The sequence below is a fragment of the Lygodium microphyllum genome, chromosome 9 (genome assembly GCF_053477565.2).
Source record: "Lygodium microphyllum isolate KBCC chromosome 9, Lygodium_microphyllum_v1.1.10, whole genome shotgun sequence".
NCBI lineage: Eukaryota > Viridiplantae > Streptophyta > Polypodiopsida > Schizaeales > Lygodiaceae > Lygodium > Lygodium microphyllum.
Genome location: NC_141143.1, coordinates 156,016,167 through 156,038,581, shown reverse-complemented (window position 1 = coordinate 156,038,581; position 22,415 = coordinate 156,016,167). Strand labels below are relative to the sequence as shown.

The window sequence follows — 22,415 nt, the reverse complement described above, 5'->3', positions numbered from 1 at the left end:
TTCTTTTATATTTTAAGCCGTGACTAGGATATTTCTTCCTAGAGCCATGGTGATACATGAACTTTAAACTGGTTTTTAGCTTAGGGTGTAGGGAGGTATTTGAGGGGCTTACAACCAAAATTAGAGCTAGCATGTATAGGAATTTGATAGCCATACTAGCTAGTTTTTTCATATTCAATTGAATGTTTTTTGGACATGAGGCCCCACTTTTTTATGCAACATCTCTTAAGAAGATTTAGACTATGACTTGTAGTGAAAAGACTAATCCTATGATCTCTAGCAAATTTCCATGAGGCCATGCCAAATCTCTATTGCTCACACAAAAGATCATCAATGGTGTATACCAAGTGACTACCTTTGTTAGAAGGTTGTCCCCTTTGGTTCCACCTTCATTGGACAAAGGTCCCATGTATGTGAAGAAAAGGGATGTTTGGTGCTTTAACCTTCATCTGCACACATGTACAATCATGACACATACTATCACTTCATTTGATTCCCTTATTGGGTTTTAAAATATAAAAGTAACCACATGTTGAGAGCGTTTATTGTATAATAAATGATCCTCACTTATAAAGTAAACAACTTGAGGCAATCCTCACAATAAAATTCTACTTGCCATTCTCATCTTCTTAGATTGTTATTGATAGCCATACTAGCTAGTTTTTTCAGTGTAAGAAAACGGAGCCCATTACTAAGGATTGGCCTGAGATAAACAAGACTTCCAGCATGAGAGTCAAAGACTACGGAGGCCTTTCTCATGAAAACACAATATCTTGATGGATGGAAGTTCTTGGATTGTGGCTCTTGTGGCTTCAATGGTTAACATTGAAAGGCAGATGGCAACAACTAGGAGCCCTCAAGCTAATATGCATCTACATAGTCGAATCTTCTCTCTCGCTCTCTTTTGTGAAGTTTGATTTAAACCTTTTTCTCTCTCTATTGAGATTTTTTGCCAACTCAATATATTATATAGCCAAGAGCTTCATGCAATCCAATGGACAACTAGAAGAACTATGACCTTAAATCCTATTACATATGATTGCTTTTTGTTTTCATTTTCATTTTCTTTTGTCATTAACAAAGGACAACTTTAAAAGACCTGCCATTTTCATTTTTCCACTCCTTTTGCATGCACAATGATACGCACATAAGTAGATTGATATGGCTTAAAAATCGTAGCACCTGGAAGAACGTTCACAACCGACTTATAACATTACTCAATCATAATCCATTGACACCAACACTAGTAACCACCTTGGGCTACAAATATAGCTGACCAACCATGACTGGTAGCAAATGAGTTTAAATCACGCAATTCAATGCCAAGGTGGTGGCTCACCAACACTAAAACTAGCACAGTGGGCACGAACTTGGCAAGATCAACAAGTTCAAAAGCATAATGCATCTTATCTAGACGACAAATCACCATTTTCAAATGACTATACCACTCAAATTCATCATGAGAAAAGTTCCTTGCAACGTTGAGAAAAAAGGGCAGGCTTTAAAGAGGCACTTTGGATAATAATGTGAATGTCTGGAGATTGACTGAAGTCTTGAGACAGCACGTATTTCTACTCTTGTATATAGCACTATTCCCTACCTTACGAAAATATGATGCTACAAAAAAGGTAATGCTACTTCACTACGATGTTGCAAGTAAACAAGATTTAAGAGTATTTGAAAGGACAAGGCAACAATCCCCTCATGCCCTTCCAAGGCAATACTAACAACAAAACACCTCCGTTGTACATGTGCATGCCTTATATAAGAAATCAACTTCCCTATCCTAACTATTTTGAATACAACTAGATGCTCCCAAAGGAACGATTGATCATACGGCCTAAATCAAAGGCGGTCTAAATTTGGAATGCTCAACACTTCAAAATAAGGCTCATCTTATTTTATTGTGAGCAATACATGCATAGTTGTCATATCCTTCCACTTTAATACATGGGTATATACGTGTACATGTGGATTTAAGTTATTATTCATCCAATGAAGCTTTGTCAGCCTCCCAATGGCAAGCAAGCTTGAGGTGGTAAGGTACAAAAATCACACTATAGCTCTAGCCCTCGTACCAGTTTCCACAAGCCCTGAAAATTGAGGACATGTTGCATAAAGCTCTCACCTAGGCGGTGAAGCATGACGCATTGAAGCGAGTCTCGTCACTGAAAGCGTTAGTCATAGCAACGAAAATTGCAGTACATGGTGGAGGATAGGATAGCTCACAAGAGTCCGATATACATGCTGCAGTACCTTGCTTCTCTCTGACATTTTCATTGCACGAGCATCGACTTGGAAAGTACATTGTTAGTTATTGCATCTTGTTCATAAAACAGAATTGGTACTTCTAATGCTAACTCCTTGTTTACAGTCTATTTTCCATTCTTTTAAAAATCATATATTATGATATTATTACCCTACTCCAATGTGTTCTTCTACGGGCAGTGCCAGACGCAGCGCACCGCACCATATGGCTTAGGCAGAAAAGAGGCAGTCGTCCTTGAGAACCGGACAGAGCACCTGCCTTAGCACTTCAGCCTTCACACCATTCGCAAATATACTTCAGACGGTTGTACAGAAACCACCTCTTCTTGGATGCATCCGACACTCCACAAAGCAGAACGTTCCACCTTGTCCGCTTATGGGCTGGAAAAACCCATCTATTTCTTCATTAATTAGACATGCGGTTACATGAACAGAGGCTGCATGTCCAGTCGATGACGACAAAAGCTGAATCCAGCACCTCAAATGAATGGCTTAATGCCTTTTCTTTTTTTGATTTGACTTGTGAGAGTTGTGATGGTGGTGCTTTCTTGTTGAGGTCTTCACCTCATCACTGCTTGGTGTTCTAAATTCAAATCGGTCACGATAACTGTCATTCCAACTGCTTTTACGAGCCGAGTGTGTCTTCCTATTTGATGGAGTGCTAGAGTACTCACTGTGATCCTGGAACCTCCTGTCCAAATACGTGTTTGTCCACGAGTCACTTTCGTCCTTCGTCCCCCTGTACTCTGGCCACTTTGCCACATGAGCACGATGAGCAGACCGGTGAGGTTGCTTTCCAACAGCCACCGGGACAGACCTAAAGCCGTGAAACTCAGTCTTATGGTGAACCTTTCTCACAACTGGAGTTTGAAAGTCAGGCCATGAGTCATCCTGCAAAGTGTTACTAGTTATGCATCAAAAGTGGAGCTCAAGTCTGAGGCACTGCTCACAAAAAACAGCATAACTTCACTGTAGATTTACCAGCTGAGCTTTAGAGCTACTGTCCTTCAAAATAAGGTTGCAAATTTTGACTAAAACTATGCATTCTTTCAACTGAAAAGTCAGCTACTTGGAAGATTGGCTTATACTCTGATTGGTACATTTGGGGGGGGGGGGGAAAGGGGGCGGGGGGGGGGGGGGGAGGGGGGGCGCGCTCAAAATGATCACAAGTTCCGAGTTGATCAAAGATTTACTAATGAAAGCCTGATTTCCAGTGTCAATAGGGGGGAGGGGGGAACAGGGGGTGAGAGAGAGAGTCAGAAAGAGACAGACACAGACACAGAGAGAGAGAGAGAGAGAGAGAGAGAGAGAGAGAGAGAGAGAGACCTCATCACGCAAGCTACACCCACGTGCAAAGTGACCTTCTTCCCCACAACGATAACAAACCTTTGCAGGTTGTTTGTCATTTTCAATATGGTACCTACTCTTTGCACATCCCTGCACATATAAAAATCATATATCTGCTTTTAGTATGGCCATCTCTTATTTAAACCACTCACTAAAAATCAACATGACCGGAGGTGCATAATATTTGCCAAATTGCCTCTTACCACTCCAGTGTGTCCAAGTTCACCACAGTTGTAGCATGAAACCTCCCTGTCTGAAGTCACAACCACATCAACACAACAGAGGTGACCATATTTCTTGCATATGTAGCACTGGATAATCTGCAATAGGGAAGGAAGTACGATTGCAGCACCAGAAGATTGATTAGAATAATTCCTACTGTTTTCAGGACCTAAACAAAGTAAATTAAAGGCATTACCTCAAGATCTGCTAGATGGTATTCCCTATGACATCCAATCATGTCATGTCCTATGTTGCCACAACGTAAGCAAACTTTATTAAGTTCAGTATCTCTATCCCTTGCTGTCCCTTTGTTGGGGCATGATTTTGCGAAGTGCCCAATCCCTTTGCAGATAAAGCAGGAACCCTGAAAAAGCACATGCCATAGTACTTGTCAGAGCATCTAATACCAAGACTAGAAGAATGAGCTTCAGGGAGACCTGCCCAACTTGCAGACTTGCATTCAGACTGACTTCAATAGTGTGAGAACAGTCGCATGATGTATGCAACCATCCTATCACCAGTGCTGTGGATGAAAAAATAGTAGATACAACATGTTTCATTCAAGAATACGAAAGGTTAAAAATCAGGACACACAAACACTGGCTTAAAGACCAAGCAGTGCATCTGCTTCTATGGCTCTTGTGCAATGTCAAAATAAGTGAATGTTTTCAGCATCATCAGACCTAGTACTACATTGTAAATCAAGAATCGGGTTAGTACATACACAAAGCTCAAGTATCTATAACTGAAGGTTACATGAAAATTAACATCTGAATGAAAGGCAAATTTCATAATATAAGGGAGTTCAGTTGAGAGTATGTACAAGACATAAAAGTGGAAGTCATACCTTCGGACAATCCTTTGCCTCATGATCAAAATTCCCACAAACATAGCATGCCTTCTTAGGTGCCTCCTCACAGCAGTCTGCAGCAAGATGCCCACTGTTGCCACAGCAAAAACAACTTTTCTCCTCTGGTAGATCAAAATATCGAGGTCCCCGCTGAGTTACGGCAATTTCAGTAGATGCAATGAAGCATATAAGAGTTAAAGATAAGAGTACACAACATGAGATTACTTGTAAAATCAAGATTGCATGTATCCAAGTGATAAGGGGGTATATTTGCCTACAGAATGCTGAAACTGATAAGTGAGAAAAATCCACCGAGCAGGTACTTCAGTTTAAATACTTATTTCTCACCAAAAGCTTCCGCATCTCAAGATCGTCTCCGCCATGACCTCCTCCAAACACACTGGAAACTGGATCTCCTTCTGCCTTTTCAACTTCAACTATATTGGCATCTTTTAGCATTTCAAGATCTTCTTCACCATTGTCTCCAACCACTCTGAAAACTGGATCTCCTGCCTTTTCACCTTCAACAATATTGACATATTTTAGCATATCACTTCCAGTATCTATTACCTGTCAAAAGATAAGGAAGAGTGGATGGTGAACATGCATAGTACACTTAGCATGCGTACAACTCATCCTGACATCAATAAACATGCAAGAGTTTGATATTGGCCTTGAAAGGAAGCATCTCAGTAGAGCAAGAAGAAAAGAAGATATTTCACATTCTTAGGTGAAATCTAAGCGAAGTTACTTCATAGCATGATGCTTCTTATTTAGATACATCTTAAATAAGACTTAAGTTCATGGCTAAAAACAATCAGAAAATACATTCACATGTATGATTGAAAAATGCTCAAATAAGACAGCCAGATGGAGTTCTAGAGTTCACAGAAGAGACTACTAAGATTAGAAGGTGAACCTACTACAACCCCCCCCCCCCCCCCCAAAAAAACCCTTTCTCCCACATACACAGATTATTTCTGCTGTTCAAGGTGCAGTCAACTTGAGAGAAGATCAGCTCTCAAATGAACACTTGTGAGTTGATGACTTCAACATCATATGCTCACAAGTATGCTTGCTGTCAACAATCATCCTCGTGGAAAGTATGTGTTAGTGTAGTGAAATGAGACACAAGATAATTTATCCACAATCAAAGAAAAACATCAAATGTTACCATCAAAATGGTAACTTACTGAAATGAGATAGAAGGTTATTCCTCAACCCAGATAAAACGCATTAAAATGGCAACATCAAGAACGCAAGCGCTGATTTGTTGCAAGATAGAGTCTCTTCTTATTGTAACCAGCAAGATAGAATCTAATCTACAGCAAGACTGTTCCCTGAGAATGACGAGAGAAGGCTCTAATTTATTGTTTTAAACCCTCAAGGGTCTACAATGACAAGAGAAGGCTGAAATGACAAGTGTGAGGCCACTTGTCCCTTTGTATAATTCAATCGAGACACTGGTCTCAAAGTTGCTTACTAAGAAGAACCAATTGAGGACCTCACATGGCTGCCCTGCACATGACTTCCACCAACACCTGTAGCTGCCATAATGATCCGCCAACCTGCCTGTCTTCTCCCATCACCCTATTTCCCACTTACAATTCTCCACCCCACCATCATTCCCCCCCACCCAGCTCTACACTGATGCTGCCCTGCATTCCTTTTCCTGCTGCCCAGAATCACTACCCTCTATAGCCCTGCTTACTTCCTCCCACTGCCCAAGAGTCTGCTCAGCCTGTTGCCTGCCCTTTTCCTGATCTACCTCAGACAACTTCGTTCACAGCTGCTTTCTTCACCGCAGCTCCCTTCTATCCAACAATCCCATCTCCTCCGTTGGTATCTTCAGCTTCCTCTTCTACAATGGCTTCCCTCCTCCAGTTCTTCACCCAAGCCACTTCCTTTTCCACCTCATCAATCTCCCCTTCCCCACAAGCACCGTATTCAGCCCAGGCGGGTTTGAACGTGCACACAGTTCAAGACACTACAGCACACCAAACTGAAGGAGCAAGCAAGACTTACCAGATAGAAGCCGTTCGTCACCACCACCATGGGACTCTAGTGCAGGCCCCCACACACCCTCTGTCGATGTTTTCCTGCCTATCCACTTCACTCCAAATACAACACTTGCCCTCAAGGAGGGAGTGACAACCCTTGAGGCATCGTCTTTGGACTGCCAGTTGGTTGGAGGCCACCCTCCTTTTCACACCCTAAAAGACCCCATTCAAGCACCTCTCACTAGCACCCTAGCTGGGGTTACTCAAGTGGTACCCCAAAACAGGGTTGCTTCAAGATACAATTTGGATCACAAAGCAAGTGGAAGCAGCATTAGCCAGCCATCGGTAGCTTATTTTGAAGTGGATTGAAGGCAAGGATTATTCTTCCCTAGGAGATGGCATTATCACCACCATCTCATTCCTTGGCCCTAAACAAGTACTTCACTCCCTTCTTGTCCAAGTCCTCTCCATATTCATGACTCCCTTCCCTTGCGCACTCTCACACAACCTTGATTTCTTTTCTGTACAAGAATGAAATGGGCTTGCTTACTAAACTTATATATGATAGTCCAAATCCAATCATTCCCTATTCTTAGAAGATCAAAAATGAAATCCATAGTAATTTCTGTACACTGATCATAAACATCTGCAAGATCCGAATCAGCAACATACTAATCTTTCATGACATCCAACTCAATGTGATAAACCATTTTAAAAGTTGAAATCTAAGACTTTCTAGACAATGCATCAGCTACTATATTCTTCTTACTATCAATGTGCACAACTTAAAAATAGAACACAAAGAGGAAGTTCACCCATCTCATATACTTCTCAAATTTCATCTCAATAAGTACTAAGAAAATAGCACAATGTATGATGATCAATCTACACTATGAATCAACCTCCAAAAGATGGTGTTTCTATGTGGAAAGTGCATGAATTACAGCTAGTTCATTTTCATAAACCTGCAAATTCTTCTCTGTACCATGGAGAACGCAAATCTCATAGGCCACTACACTACCATCTTGCATCAAAACAGCCCCTATGTAGTTACCATAAGCATCATAGTGTACCCCAAATGACTTCCTAAGATCCGGCAACACAAGCACTAGATCTAAAGTCATCATTTCCTTTAACTTCTCAAATGCTGAAATTTTCATTGTTGTACAATAAAAAGAAAACCCTTCTTTTGCAAGGCATACAATGGAGAAGCAATTTCAAGTGCGTGCTAAATATACTATATGTAGTAAGAACATAACTACATGTGTGGCCATGAACGTATTGCCTCAACCTTTTTGAGATCCGTACGCACATCATCAACCAATAGAATATGCCCCAAAAAGTGGATCTCATGCAAAAAGAACTCACTTTTCTTGCCATTTATCACCAAACAATGCTTACGCGGCTCATTAAACACCATAGCCAAGAGTTTTGTATGGCTTGCCTCATTCTTTGAAAATGCTATCATATCATCAAAGAATGTACCCACAAAAACTCTATGTGGTCTAAAAATTATATCCATCATTTGATTGAAGTGACGGGAGTCTTTGTAAGCCCAAATGATATGACAAGAAATTTATAAAGACCAAAGAGTGTACAAAAAGCAATTTTAGGCACATCCTCGGGCCTCATGCAGATCTAATGGCATCCATTCTTCAAATGAATGGAGCTAAAAATGACTAACCTCTACAACCTATCCATAATATCATTGATCCTAGGAATTGAAAATCGATTCTTGATCGAGCTCTTATTCAATGAGCGGTATTCAATACCAATATACCATGAACCTTTTTTTGCACCAAAAGCACTGTAAACAATAAGGAGATGGGCTGTGATGAATTGGTCTATTTTCTAACAGCTTATTTTGGTTCATAATCTCTTACCATTGGACTACACTCACCTTATATGGTGACTTATTAGAAGGGCTACTGCCATAGATCAAATCTATGGTACGATCCTCTAGCCTCTCAAGTGGCAATTGTCTCGGAAGTGACTAAGAAAAGCAATCAGCATCCATTTTCAAAAATGCAAGGCAATCCCTATCCAACCTAGTCACATTTCCAACACTTTTATTATTATCTTTATCCTTGGCCAAAACCAAGTATGTTGAAATATGATTTTTCATTACTTTTGATATGGCAGAAGTTGATACATACCAATCTCTCCCATGGGTCCCACCTCATCATCTCTGATGTCTAAATGAGCAGCCACGTCTATAGAAATAACAATTGAAGGGAAGAGAGTGCGCAATGGAGTGCGAGATCAAGGTGCAAGCTGCAAAGCTAAGAGTTAGAGAGAGGGCACGCAAAGATAGGTGTACCAGATCGTGAAGGTACACAAAGGATAAAAGAATGTATTTATATGTTAGGGTACAATAAGGGTGTATTCACACCCGTATGACTATATATATGGAGACGAAGGGACTTTACACCCAACAACCTCCCACTTAAAGGCCCGAAGTGGTACCTTTAAGCTAACCAACTCCCACTAAATGAATGCAATGCTCATGCTAAGCCTTTGCAAGACACTTAGTGAGAACATCTGCAAGGTTATCTTGGGTTTTGACGTTAGTTAGTGTGGCAAGACCATCATCCAAGACCTATCGAATGAAGTGGTTCCGAACATCTATGTGTTTGGTACGTGCATGGAACATGGCATTCTTAGCCAGACATACTACACTTTGGCTATCACAACCAAGCACGAGAGTACCTGAAGAAAGACCAAAACCCTTGACCAGACGGCCAAGACAAATAGCTTCCTTAGAAGCTTCTGTGGCTGAAATATATTTAGCTTCTGTAGTACTCAATGCCACAATTTTCTGCAATCTTGAACACCAAGAGATAGCCCCACCAGCCAAAGTAAAAACATACCCACTGGTAGATTTCCTAGTGTCAAGATCTCCTGCCATGTCCGAATCACAAAATCCTTGCAACTCTAGTGTATCCTTTCCATAGTATATACACTTTTCTTGTGTACCTTTCAAGTATCTAAAGATACATTTCACTGCTTCCCAATGTGGCTTGCCAGGGTTAGACATGAATTTACTAACAACTCCCACTACATGAGCAATATCAAGGCGAGTTGCAACCATGGCATACATCAAAGATCCACAAGCTAATGCATAAGGCACACCCTTCATGGCACTAGCAGCTGCATCATCCTTAGGGTAATCAGATTTGCTAAGCTTTGTATATGGCGATAAAGGCATACCAAGAGGCTTAGCGTCAGCCATGTTAAACCTGTACTTATCCTGTGAGAGAAACAACAAACGCTGCCCTCTATCTCTTTAATGTGCATGCCCAAAATATGTTCAGCTGCCCCCAAATCTTTCATGGAGAAGGCTGAACTCAGCTGCCTTTCAATAGCATTCAAAGTACTCTTATCATGTCTTGTAATCAGCATGTCATCCACATATAAAACCAGCTATCAGCCTTTTTAGTGTATAATCAGTGATCTACATGACTACGTTTAAATCCATAGCTGAGCATAAAGGAAAAAAAAAATTTGTACCATTGTCCACAGGCTTGTTTCAGCCCATATAAGCTGCATTTCAGCTTACAAACCAAATGCTCTTTTCTAGGAATAACAAATCCTTCTAGCTTCTTCATGTACAGCTCTTCATCCAAGTCACCATGAAGAAAAGCAGTCTTCACATCCATCCGATCCAACTCTAAATCCAAGAATGCAGTGAGAGCAAACAAAACACAGAGCGTAGTCATTTTCACCACTGGTGAAAAGACCTCCTAGAAGTCTATGCCTTCCTTCTGTGTATAGCCCTTAGCAACCAACCGTGCCTTGTACTTGGGCTTCTCATCAATACATTTCACTTTGTAAACCCATTTATTAGGAATAGCTTTCTTGTCCTTGGGCAAAGGTACAAGCTCCCATGTGTTATTTGCATATAGAGACTTCATCTCTTCCTACATAGCAAGCTCCCACTTTCTTTTGTTTTCACATGACTATGCTTCTTTAAATGTCAAAGGCTCACCCTCATCAGTCAACAAAATGCAATCCAAAGATGGTTGAACCTCTGTGGCTACCTTCTGATACGTGTAGACCTTCTTACCCAATGATCCATATTATCAAGCAGTGGGCCTACATCCTATGGAATGTGCATACCATTACCAAGTGGCTGATTTTCAGCACTTTCTTGCTGCTGTAATCTGTTTTCAGCATGTTCTTCTTGCTGTCCTATTTCATCCTACGCATCTATTTGCTGTCCATGATCTTCTGGCTGTAGCACAATAGGTTACTACTCATTTAAAGCATCAAAAGGGACAAAACTTGTGAGATGGAAGGATCGAGGTGCAGCCGGGATTCAGTAGACAGTGTGAGAGTAAGAGACAGAGTTGAAGCACGACACCCAAGAGAATAGACTGAATGAGTGTAACCAGAAAGTACAAAGTACAACCCTTAAACCTTAGGGTTGTAGGGGGTGTTCACACCCGACACACACTAAGTGCCCAAATGTGTGTAACATAAGCACATAAGTACATACGACAATAAGACCATAAGTCTGGGGGAAAAAACCTCTCCTACCGAGAGTAAAAAGTGCCCTAGTGTCCTACTGATCACCGACACTCCCATATGAGCGTAGGCGTAAGTGAGGCGTAAGTCAAATACCCAACAAACCCCCCTGGAGTGAAGAGTGATCAAGAGTACAAGGATCATCCGCCACCAAAGGATATCAAATTTAAAGCATCGCGAAATGCTTCAAATTTGTCACGAGGAAGAGCTTTGGTGAAGATGTCTACCACAGCATCTGCCAAAGGAGAATTAGAATGGGCTGTGGCCTTCCAACTTGGATCCATAGGGGCCGTAATAGACTTGCATCCCTCCATCTCATACGTAGTCAAGTACTCCTGCACATACCGCTACTGGGAGAGAAAGATCCCCCTCAGAGTGTGATAGATCTCATGACCTAGAAAAAAGTGAAGTCCCTTATTTGTCATCTCGAACTTCCCATGAAGTGATGCCTTCGTGTGCACGACCATCTAGGCATGGTCACCTATCACAAGCAAACCGTCCACATAAAGGACAAACAACACACAACCTCCACCTGAGGTGTGTGCATAAAGCTGTGGGTCAGCCTTGGAACACCAATATCCCAATCTCTCTTTGGAGAAACGAGTCAATCTTCTCATTCCAAGCACAAGCAGCCTTCTTAAGGCCATAGAGGGCTTTCCTCAACCTGTACACCTTACCATCAGAAAAAGTGAAACTCAAAGGCTGCTCAACATAGATCTCCTCCTTCAACTGCCCATTCAAGAAGGTAGACTTCACATCCAACTAATAGACTAGCCAACTCCTATGGCTAGCCAAGCCAAGAATTACACAAATAATAGCCATCCAAGCTGTAGGAGCAAAAGTATCATGGAAAACCAAAGCCTAGGCGTTGTGCAAAACATTTAGCAACAAGGCAAGCCTTGTGCTTATCCAACATGCTATCATTGCAGTACTTGGTCTTGAAGACTCATTTGACTCCAATTACCTTTACATAAGAAGACTTAGGCACATGATACCAAGCGTCGTTCCTCTCAATCGACTCCAGCTTCTACTGCATCGCTTTCCACCAATAATCATGCCGTAAAGCCTCCTCCATTGAGGTGGGCTCCCTATCTGACATGGCACGAATCATCAAACTGAAATTAATATATACAAGCTCTGTGAAATGTGTTTCGTTCCTCCGAGAATGCCGCGAACCATTTTGCGATTGTCACTCCTCAGGGACCCCCTCAATCCCTATATCACGAAGAAGTCACATGCCCAATGAGAAGGAGACCAAATCTCTCCCCATCACTCGCCATCTATTGAAGTCTCTAGAATGTCCACCAACTCCTGGGACTCAATCAGAGAGTTTAGTGGCAAAGAAATAAACTCCTCATCCAAAGAAGAATCATCGAGAGGCATGGGCTTCAAAGGTACAAGTGCCGGTACCCAACTATCTCTTGGATTGACAAGAATAGGAGGTTCCTCACCCTTCTCTGAGCCTAGAACTTCCACAAACTAAACATCACAACTTATGTAGACATTACGCTTGACGCGATCATACAATCGGCAACCCCAGGACTATGAGCTATAGCCCACAAACAACTATCTTTTGGAACCCACTTCAAATTTGTCACACCATGGTTTCAGAATGTGAACATAGACGTCACACCCAAAAACCCTAAAATAAAATACACCTCGCTTAGATCCAAAATACACCTCATAGAATGTCATACCAACAACAGCAAAAGTAGGAGAGCGATTAAAGATATGGACTACGGTAGCCACAGCCTCAACCCATAAACACTTTGGTGTCTGTCTATGCTCCATCATGGTACATGTAACCAACCTTCCTCCTCGAATACAGTGGTGAATAACCTGATTAAGCACTACTTACAGCAATCAACAATTCACAAAACTGAAATGCACACTTTACCATATAATTTTAGACATTGGACACCCTGTTGGACCCAAAACTAGCTGTTCAAAATGACAAGCAAGTCTTTAATCTAATTTGCCCCTTGATTCGGGCAATCCATTGGCCTTCACCCACTTTAATAGAGATGGAAAATACCCCAAATTCATTGATTTGTTGGTCCCTCCACTTGAATTTAACTAAAAACAACTTCATCCCTATTGAATCCAAGTCGTGGAGCTTCCAATTTCTCGCATGCTTCTTGAGGCTGCTGCTAAACCCTAATTTCTGCTGCACATTAAAGTTTACATTAGAGAAATCTGAAATTTCTCAACCTCTGTAAATCTCAATGCTGTAATCTTTGGAGCAAGGCTGTAGAAAGACTCGGACATAAGAGAGAATGCTAAGGAGAGAGAAAATTCAAACTTTCTTCGCGAAGAACTGAAGAAAATCTATCATTTACTACTATTGCACTCTCTCAACAACTTGTGGATGCAAAGAACTGAAGAAAATCAGTCATTTATTGCTACTGCCCTGTCTCAACAGCCTGTAGATGCTATCACTAGCTCTTAATTGGTCTTCTCCTGCCCCAAGCTGCCTCAGAAGGTCCTCCAATAACTGCAAATCAGACCAGTTGTATCTCCTTTCTCTCTCTTGCAAGCAAAATACACTAAAATGCTTCTCTCCAACCTCTAAAGACGTTTTTCAGTCTTGCATGGGCATTTTTGACAAGTGGCAACCTTCCAAATGGTTTTTATTAAATATTAATTTTTAATCTTTAAATACTAAAAATTAATTTAATAATTATTTTGGTACCCTAAAATTTTAATTTGATTGGCTAATAATTAAATTGCCTAGGCAAATTCCATTCCCGAGTGTCTCTGTGCTATCTTTAACCATCAAATTGGTGTTAGGTAGCATTAAACACCACTTCTCTAGTGTCACCAACTGACACTTATGACCAAATGAATGACCTAGGCAACAACTAATATCATTTACCACCAAGTACGTATGCAACATAGCTTACAGCAACTTTTTCATTTGACATCCCGTGATTTCGTCAAGTCCAGGGCTCGTAAATTTACACTGACCCCAGTTACACCTCACATGTGCAACATTTACTTAACCATGTGGTTAAAAATTAATCCACATATTAAGTGAGGTTTCAAAATTATATATCCTCACCATAGCCCTTCCCCTTAAAATCCTTGCAATTATCCTCGATTGCACTGTCAAATGCATCAAAAGTAAAATAGTATATTAGAATTTTCACAAAGCATCACAGTTAACACAACATCACACATTGTTGCTCAACCATTCCATATGCCGAACACATGCTGAAAATTACCTATCAATCATAACATAACATAAGACTCGCAAAAAATCTTAAAGACATTGCCAGATTATCATGTGACATCTCTATTTCTCATTAGTTCAACTCATCTGTCAAAACCAAACCACAGCATAGCATAACCAAGCATAAACCATGGCTAAAACATCAATGGTATCATAACATATGCTATTATCCATAGAACCATATGTAAACCATTGAAAACTAAGCATAATCTTATCATAAACTGATCACTTGTTGATCTCAAAACTAATCACAAACTGCTGCAAATACTTAACCGTGTGGTTAAAAATTAATCCACATGTTAAGTGAGGTTTCGAAATTATATGTCATCATGACAGTACGGGCCATCTCCATCACACTACGATTCTCTTGGTGGATACCACGATCTGCACAAAAAAGGGCAAGCTCATTAGAAATAAATTCTCCACCCTTATCTAATCGTAAGGTCTTCGGTTTTTGGCCCGATCAGTTCTCCTCAAAGAGTAACCAATCCATGAAGTTCGAAAAAGCCTCTAACTTCAACTTCAAAAAATATATCTATCTCATCTTACTCTAATCATCCACAATTAGCATGAAATACAAGCTTCCTTTAAGAGACTCCGTCCGCATCAGTCCACAAAAATCAATAGAAACAAGCTCTAAGGATACTGAAGACCACCTCGAAGCCTTGTTGGGAATAGCATCACGAGTTTGCTTCCCACGAATGCACGATACACACAACTGCTGGCTCACCACAATATCCGGCAAACCTCGAATAAGTTATTCCCTAGACGCCATCGAAAGGTAATCATAATTAAGCTGGCCAAACCAAGCATGCCATAGCTTGGACTGTGCTTCAAAGGTAAGAAGAAGAGAAGTCAAGGCAAAAGAAGACCTCACAACTTATAGACTCCAATCTCCTCATAACTTGAAGCAAGGACCTATCTCAATCCACAATCAAGAATCTAAAAGGAATCCACATCAAACTCAACCAAGTTCCGAGGGCACAAATCTTGTGCACCAAGAGAAGCAAACAGTATCCCAAGGCCGACACATAAAGCGCCTTAGAAGTATGGACACCATCTTGCCTATCTGAAATAAGCTGCATGTTACCCCGTCCCTGAACAGAAATAGAAGAACTATCACCAATGAGAATCTGCCCATGCAAAGGGCGCAAATGAGCAACACTTGCTATAGAAGGAGTCGTGTACTAAGATACACCACTATCAACAATCCACTCTCAAGTATGTGGGGCTGTCAACGCAGTATCAAAGGCCTTTGGGGTCAATGCCTCAACCACCTCCAAGTGGAGGAAAGCAGCTGATCAAGGATAAACTACCGCTCCGGAGTCCTTTGAAGATTTCTTATTCTTCTTCTTTTCTTCTTCTCCTTGCTGAGAAACCCTTCACCCGCAGTTTGCGTTTTTGCGTTTCTGCGTTTTGCGTTTAGGGTTTGCAGCTCCAAAAAGGGGCACCATCCTAGACTCATTGTGCCTATTTATAGGCCACTCTCTCATTCATTCCTTACGGCTGATTCATTCAATTCGTCACCTCTTTTCTCTAGCCTCTCCACTATCCTCACACCCCTTCAGGAGGACATTGTGGTTTGTGGTTCGTAGCTATCTTCATCATCTTCCTTGTGCTACGACACCCTTGTTCCCTTGTATCACATTCACTCCATGATTCAGAGCTTCATCATTCCATTCATCAGAGTTTCTTCTCTCTTCTCTTCTCTTCACTTCTCCATGTTTGCCGAGTTCACTCCGTGTTCCTCCCCGCAAACCCTACTGTCTCCCTAGTACGTCATCTTTTGACATGGTATCAGAGCCGGTTCTGCTCAAACAATGGCAAAGATCCTCCACTCCAGTGGAGGAAAAGACCGGTGGCGGGTTCAGCATCAACTTCTCTTCTTCTTCCGCTGCATCAAAATCTCGTTATTGCAGGTTTCAAGTGTTTTCAGCTTGCTGCCCACACCCCTTTCGCAAAGGACATCGCAGTCTCAGCTGTGCCTTGCTGTTATCTACAACCTGGATCCTGCTTCCAACCTTCCACCCATAGTTTGCAACTGTTTATAGCAGAACGATTGTTGCTGATCACTCTCCATTCAAAAAACAATCTCGTTTTTGCAGATTTCAGGTATTTCAAATTGCTGCCCACACCCCAAACACGGAGGACATCATGGTCCAAGCTGGCCGTTGCTGTCTACAATAGTCTGGCGCCTGTTTCCAACCTATCACACATTGTTCAGAACTGATTTTAGCATGTTGACTGCTACTGCTGGTTTTTTCCTGCGTTTTTAGTCTTTCTCTCTTCTCACTTGCGTTCATATTCCTTCCCGCATGGATACACGGAGCTAATGGCTTTTCTCCCGAGGTTGAGTTTCGAGTTCTTCGATTCACTCTGTCTACTATTCTTTACTATAGGTTACCTTTTAGGTGGAAATCTTGGATCTTAAAAATCCTCTACATCTTCTTTCTCCTCTTCTTCTTGCCTTGGTCACTTGGTCAGCATGGAGCCAACTCTTGAGATCAAGTACGGGCATATCCTTATGGTCATCAGCACCACACAAAGTGCAACATTCCTCCTATGCATTGCATGTTTTCATCATCTTTGTACTAGGGCGCTTGGACAAGTGAACAATTTTCCCATGAGGAACAATGTCCAAGTGGCACCTACTGCATGAGCATTCTTCAACATGTAGCGTTCCTTCTTCACCTCACTCTTCTCTTCTTCCCCTTTTTTGGGCCTAAGAGGGGGTGTTGAAAAACCATTCACCCACAGTTTGCGTTTTTGCATTTTGCGTTTAGGGTTTATAGCCCCAAAAAGGACACCATCCTAGATTGACTATGCCTATTTATAGGTCACTCTCTCATTCATTCCTCACAACTGATTCATTTAGTATATTTTCTCTTCTCTCCAACCTCTCCACTACCCTCACACCCCTTCAGGAGAACATTGTGGTTCGTGGTTTGTGGCTATCCTCATCATCTTCCTTGTGCTACAGCCCCCTTGTTCCCTTGTATCACATTCACTCCATGATTTAGATCTTCATCATTCCATTCATCAGAGTTTCTTTTCTCTTCTCTTCTCTTCTCCATGTTTTCTATGTTCACTCCGTGTTCCACTCCGCAAACCCTTCTATCTCGCTGGTACGTATGTCTTTGTTTCCCTCATCAATGTCTCGTAATAGCATACAAGATCAACCTATCAAAAATGCCTTTGAACATATATAACCATGGATTTCTTGCCTTTAGGCAGATTACCTAAGTGTCCCCTCATCTAAGCACAAGTCTAGGAGCCGATCCCGCTCTCTATCAAATAACCAGCACATGACGAACCTAGATGTCAATCCCAGCTCGAAGGTTTAAACCTGCCAAACTTCGGTCAATGTATCAAGGACGCCCCTCTTTGGAACCTATGCACCTGTATAACTATATAAATGAGGCTCAGTTGCCTAATCTCACCACCCTCTCACACTCTCTCTCTAGCACTAGAGAGTCGTGAGGAATAACCACATCACAGACACTAGAAAATAGCAGAGGAAGGGGCAGCCAAGCCCTTTCCTCGATCTGAAAAAGTGAATCCCTTCCACACCTTAGACTTCTCCTTGACAGAAGGATCGAAGTTGAAGTCGGAGAAAGAGAATACCTCATCAGAGGAGTCCACATCCCGCTTCTTTTTTTTCTCATTTTTCCACGAAGTTGCTAACTCCTTGCAGACCTTCCGCAAATGGCTATTCTTGCCACTTTGATAGCACCGGGCCTTCGACTTCTTCTACTTGTCGCCCCTCTCTAAAGCGATAAAGGCCTCACTGGAACCTCCATAATGAGATAAAAGCCTCCCCTGTAAATGCAAAGATGCCTTGTGCTCGAGCAACATTAAGGACATATATGTGAAGCTCACAATTGTAGAGGATATTTACGCCCTCAAAGCATTCCCCACTCCATCAAACTCCTAGGAGAGCTTGTAGAGTACCATTTCCACGAGATGGGCCTCTAGAAGGGCAGAGTGCATGAGTCGAAGCTCGTCTTGTACCTATGTAACATGGAGCAAAAATAGTTGAATGGTGTCCTTAGACTCAAACTTCATTTGCTAAAGCTATCCATAAAGGGTCACTGCACGCATGGTGGAAGGTGCCTCATACAACATTTGAAGCTTCAACCATACATCTGGAGATGTCCTACAGGAGGTAACCACCGAGAGAACTTCTTTAGAAATACATCGAAAAAGAGCCAAATAGCCACGCGCATTATCCATATCCCATGTAAGCACAGCTTTCTCATGGTTGTCCTCATCAAAATCTTTAGGAAGTGGAAAGGATATTGAGGACAAAGAATAGCTCCACAAACAATGTACCATAACCACTTCTGCACAAACCAAGCTTTCATGAGAACACTCCAAGTTAGATAGTCAAGTCCATGTAACTTATCATCAATAGAAGTGCATGGAGAAGCCATATGGAGAGGATAAAAAGAGAAGGTAGAGGAGGGAAGGTGTGGAGAAAGAGAGTACAGCCAACCAAACAACAAAGATTGCACAACAATACGAGTTCTCACGTAATGATAACCAAAATCGGATCGGAAAAGAAAGATGTCTGCTGAAGAAAAGACGAAAACACAGCCAAAAAATGCCAAAAAGAGCTAAAATAACCTGTACAGGTAGTCACTCAGCCAACAATTAGGAGAAGAACACCAAAACACAGGCTGAATGGAGAATTAAATGCTACAGACTGACGTAGACAGGTGAAACAGATGTATCAGGCTGAAAACACACGCTGTAGGAAACCACAGATAGGCTGAAAAATACCCAGCAGCAGGTTACCTAATGATCAAGAGTAAAATGGTCCTGATATCAGCAGAAAAAACACAGCAGCAAGAGCACAAATCCTAAACTCCGATACCATGTCTAAAGTGGATGCAACAATGGAAGCATAAACAAGTGCTGAAACAAATGGATGAACACAAGACAGAAGAGAAAGAGAGAACTCTGCAAAGAAGAGAACTCAAAAGAATGTTCAAAAAATGGAATCCATATACCAAACACGAGACAATCACAGACAACAATGAGTCATTTGCTGTGTGGGCATTGGCACCGGCTCCTCACTCCAACAAGAAGTCCACCTGGTGAATGATAATGATGATGATTGAGGAGAAGGAGCCCCAATATATAGGCATAAAACAGGCACCGAATAAATGCTGGTCGGCCACCATTAACACTGGTCAACTGGCATCATAACTGCCAAAATGACATGAAATGACCACAACAAAAATGCCTAAAATAACTACAATGTGCCGAGCCCTAAATGCCATGCACAGACTCACACATGAGTTGACAATCATGCTAACATTTGGCACTTATTCCACACGGTAGGATAAATGCAATTGTGTTTGTGTATGCATTTGGTGGTCTCTATTGACTCATGGCAATAGTAACAACCATTGTCATTGTAGTATTGTTGTTGTTGTACAAGGGACCTCCCCATATGCCTCAACATTACGCTCTAGGATCAAACTCAGATGGATCAACTTTAGGAATTTAAACGTAGAAGCTCTGCCACCCATTGATCCAGATAAATCATCTCCTCAATTGGGGTAAACTTAGGTTATGTTTTTTGCATTGTCTATTATAAATTTGCATTTATTTAGGTGTATTCTCAACAATATTCTTTGCAAAAAGATTAGGCTTCATGAGTTCGAGTGAGTGGCAACCAATAGTAGATTATATTTTAACAATTCAATATGAGGGTGGATCATTAAAGCCCGGTTGTACATTACACAATGTTATGTAATAATCGCATCACATCTCAATTCATCCATAAGGGTGCTAAGTATCGCCTATCAATCATTCAAAAAGCATGTTAATTGGTAGTTCCATATAGGTTTTTCATAGCTATTTATATTAGTAAACAAGGTTTTAACATCTCCATATCAATTCAATATGTGAAGCTAAGTCAAATTACTCTCATACCAAGTTCGCTCAATTGAGTTTCCTTCCTACCTTGGTCACAATAACTAACGACTTATCAATAGTGTTAGGTTAGGGTTTGGCAACACACACGCACTCAAAATGAACGGCAAGGGAGAAGAGAGTACAGGAAGGTCACATCCACTATATGAGAATGAATGAAAGTACAATCCCTAAGGTACTAAATACCACACCCACTAACAGGTGTTCACACAAGGAACAAACCCTCCTCCAACTAGAAAGTAAAAGGTACCCATGAGATAAGGGAGTGTTTACACTAGAACATAGAAGAAACACGATAAGTGTAACAAACCCCTGCAAGTGAATGATGTGAACATAAACAAGGAATAGGCAGATCAATCCCCAAATGGTATCAAGCCGAGAGCCTTGCGAAAGGCTTCGAACTTCTCTTTAGAGAGAGCTTTTGTAAACACAACTGCCAAGTTGTCATGTGTAGGGACATAAACCAAGTCAATCTCCCCTGCATGGAGCCTTTCTCTGACATAATGATAATGCACCTCGATCTACTTAGTGCGAGCATGAAAAACTAGATTCCTCGCTACTTCCATGACACTCTAACTGTCAATGTAGATAGGAGTGGGTGACTATTGTTCCACACTGAGATCGACCAAAAGGCGACTGAGCCATACACATTCCAATGTAGTTGTAAATGCTACCCTGTATTCAACTTCACAACTAGATGTGGCCATTGCAGACTCCTTGCTCAATCCCCAAGAAATACATGAATCACCAAGCATGAAACAATTGCCACTAGTAGACACCCTCATATCAAAACAACCAGCCCAATCACTGTTTGTAAATGCATGCAAGCAAAGAGTAGTGCCTTTATGATAAAAAAGGCCCAAATGTTTGAGTGCCTTTGAGATAATGAAACACATGTTTAACCACTTGCCAATGTGTAGTACCAAGGTTGTGCATAAAGTGTACCAACTAAGAGACCCCAAATTGAATATCCGGCCGTGAATTACACAAATACAATGAACAACCTCAAAAGGTTCTCTTGCATCCTCAAATGTAAACCTCTCCCCTGACTCAACGGAAGTGGAGATAGGCTTGTAGTCTTGCATTTGAAAACCCTCAAGGAGCTACCCAATGTACTTAGACTACTGCAAAATAATGCCCCCCTCAACTACAATAAATTATATGCCAAGATAGTAGTGCAAGTGGCCAGGATCTGTCACATCAGCATGCTACAATTCAGCTTTCACTGCTGAAATATGTGTGTCATGAGGTCCAGTCAACGTGCCATCCCCAAAAAGAATGAGAATCAAGAGGCTATCCCCATCTTTACAAACATAAAGTGTGCTCTTAGTGTGTGAATTATTGAAGCCAAGAGCAATCAAATATGCATGTGTCTTCTCATACCATGCCCTAGTTGCCTACTTTAAACCATAGAGGACCTTATGCAACAGCACACTTTGCTTCCTGACCCTTTTTGAATAAATCCAAGAGGTTTGAATGACATAAACCTCCTCATGAAGATCACCATTCAAAACAACAATCTTCATATCCAACTGATACAATCATAATGAGTAGCCAAAGCAATGACACTGCGAATGGTAGTCATACGTGAAGAGGTGCAAACGTCTCATCATAGTCAATCCCATGCTGTTGGGTATACCCTTTGGCAACAAGACGTGCCTTGTAATGATTAATGCTACCATCAAATCTGCATTTTAGTTTGTAAACCCACTTAGTGCCTATAACATGCTTGCCAGCAAACAAGTCACATAACTTCCATGTGTCATTTTTATCAATAGAGTTTAACTTTGATTGAATAGCTGCCATCCAATGTTCGTTTTGTAAAGCATCATGTAAAGAAACATGTTCTTCATTGCTTGCAGTCGCTACAAGTGAATGCACAACCAAGTTACCCTATGCATGGCAAGTGGTTGCTTTAGTTCTAGTAGGAAGAGGAACAGGTTGTTTACTGTCCCATGATGTTTCTAACAGCCATCTAGGGACTGTTTTAGCTTCTTGAATAGCATCCCTCTCATCGGCCACTACA

General features: G+C 41.4%; 1 protein-coding gene across 2 annotated transcripts in view; it reads right to left on the bottom strand.

Moving 5' to 3' along the window:
* Positions 1 to 1,840: 1,840 nt before the first annotated feature.
* Positions 1,841 to 22,415, bottom strand: part of LOC148031759 (uncharacterized) — a 33,989-nt gene continuing 13,414 nt past the window's right edge. Inside the window, exons 2-8 of one of the 2 annotated variants that reach the window (XM_087685412.1) lie at positions 5,036 to 5,257; positions 4,913 to 4,961; positions 4,685 to 4,809; positions 4,034 to 4,201; positions 3,819 to 3,935; positions 3,595 to 3,705; positions 1,841 to 3,159 (exon numbers count right to left, since the gene is read on the bottom strand). In XM_087685412.1, coding sequence (XP_087541538.1) covers positions 2,761 to 3,159; positions 3,595 to 3,705; positions 3,819 to 3,935; positions 4,034 to 4,201; positions 4,685 to 4,809; positions 4,913 to 4,961; positions 5,036 to 5,257 — 1,191 coding nt within the window. In that variant the 3' untranslated portion in view covers positions 1,841 to 2,760. Of the gene's footprint in view, positions 3,160 to 3,594; positions 3,706 to 3,818; positions 3,936 to 4,033; positions 4,202 to 4,684; positions 4,838 to 4,912; positions 4,962 to 5,035; positions 5,258 to 22,415 lie in introns of both variants that reach the window. The other variant, XM_087685413.1, reaches the window with a different exon arrangement.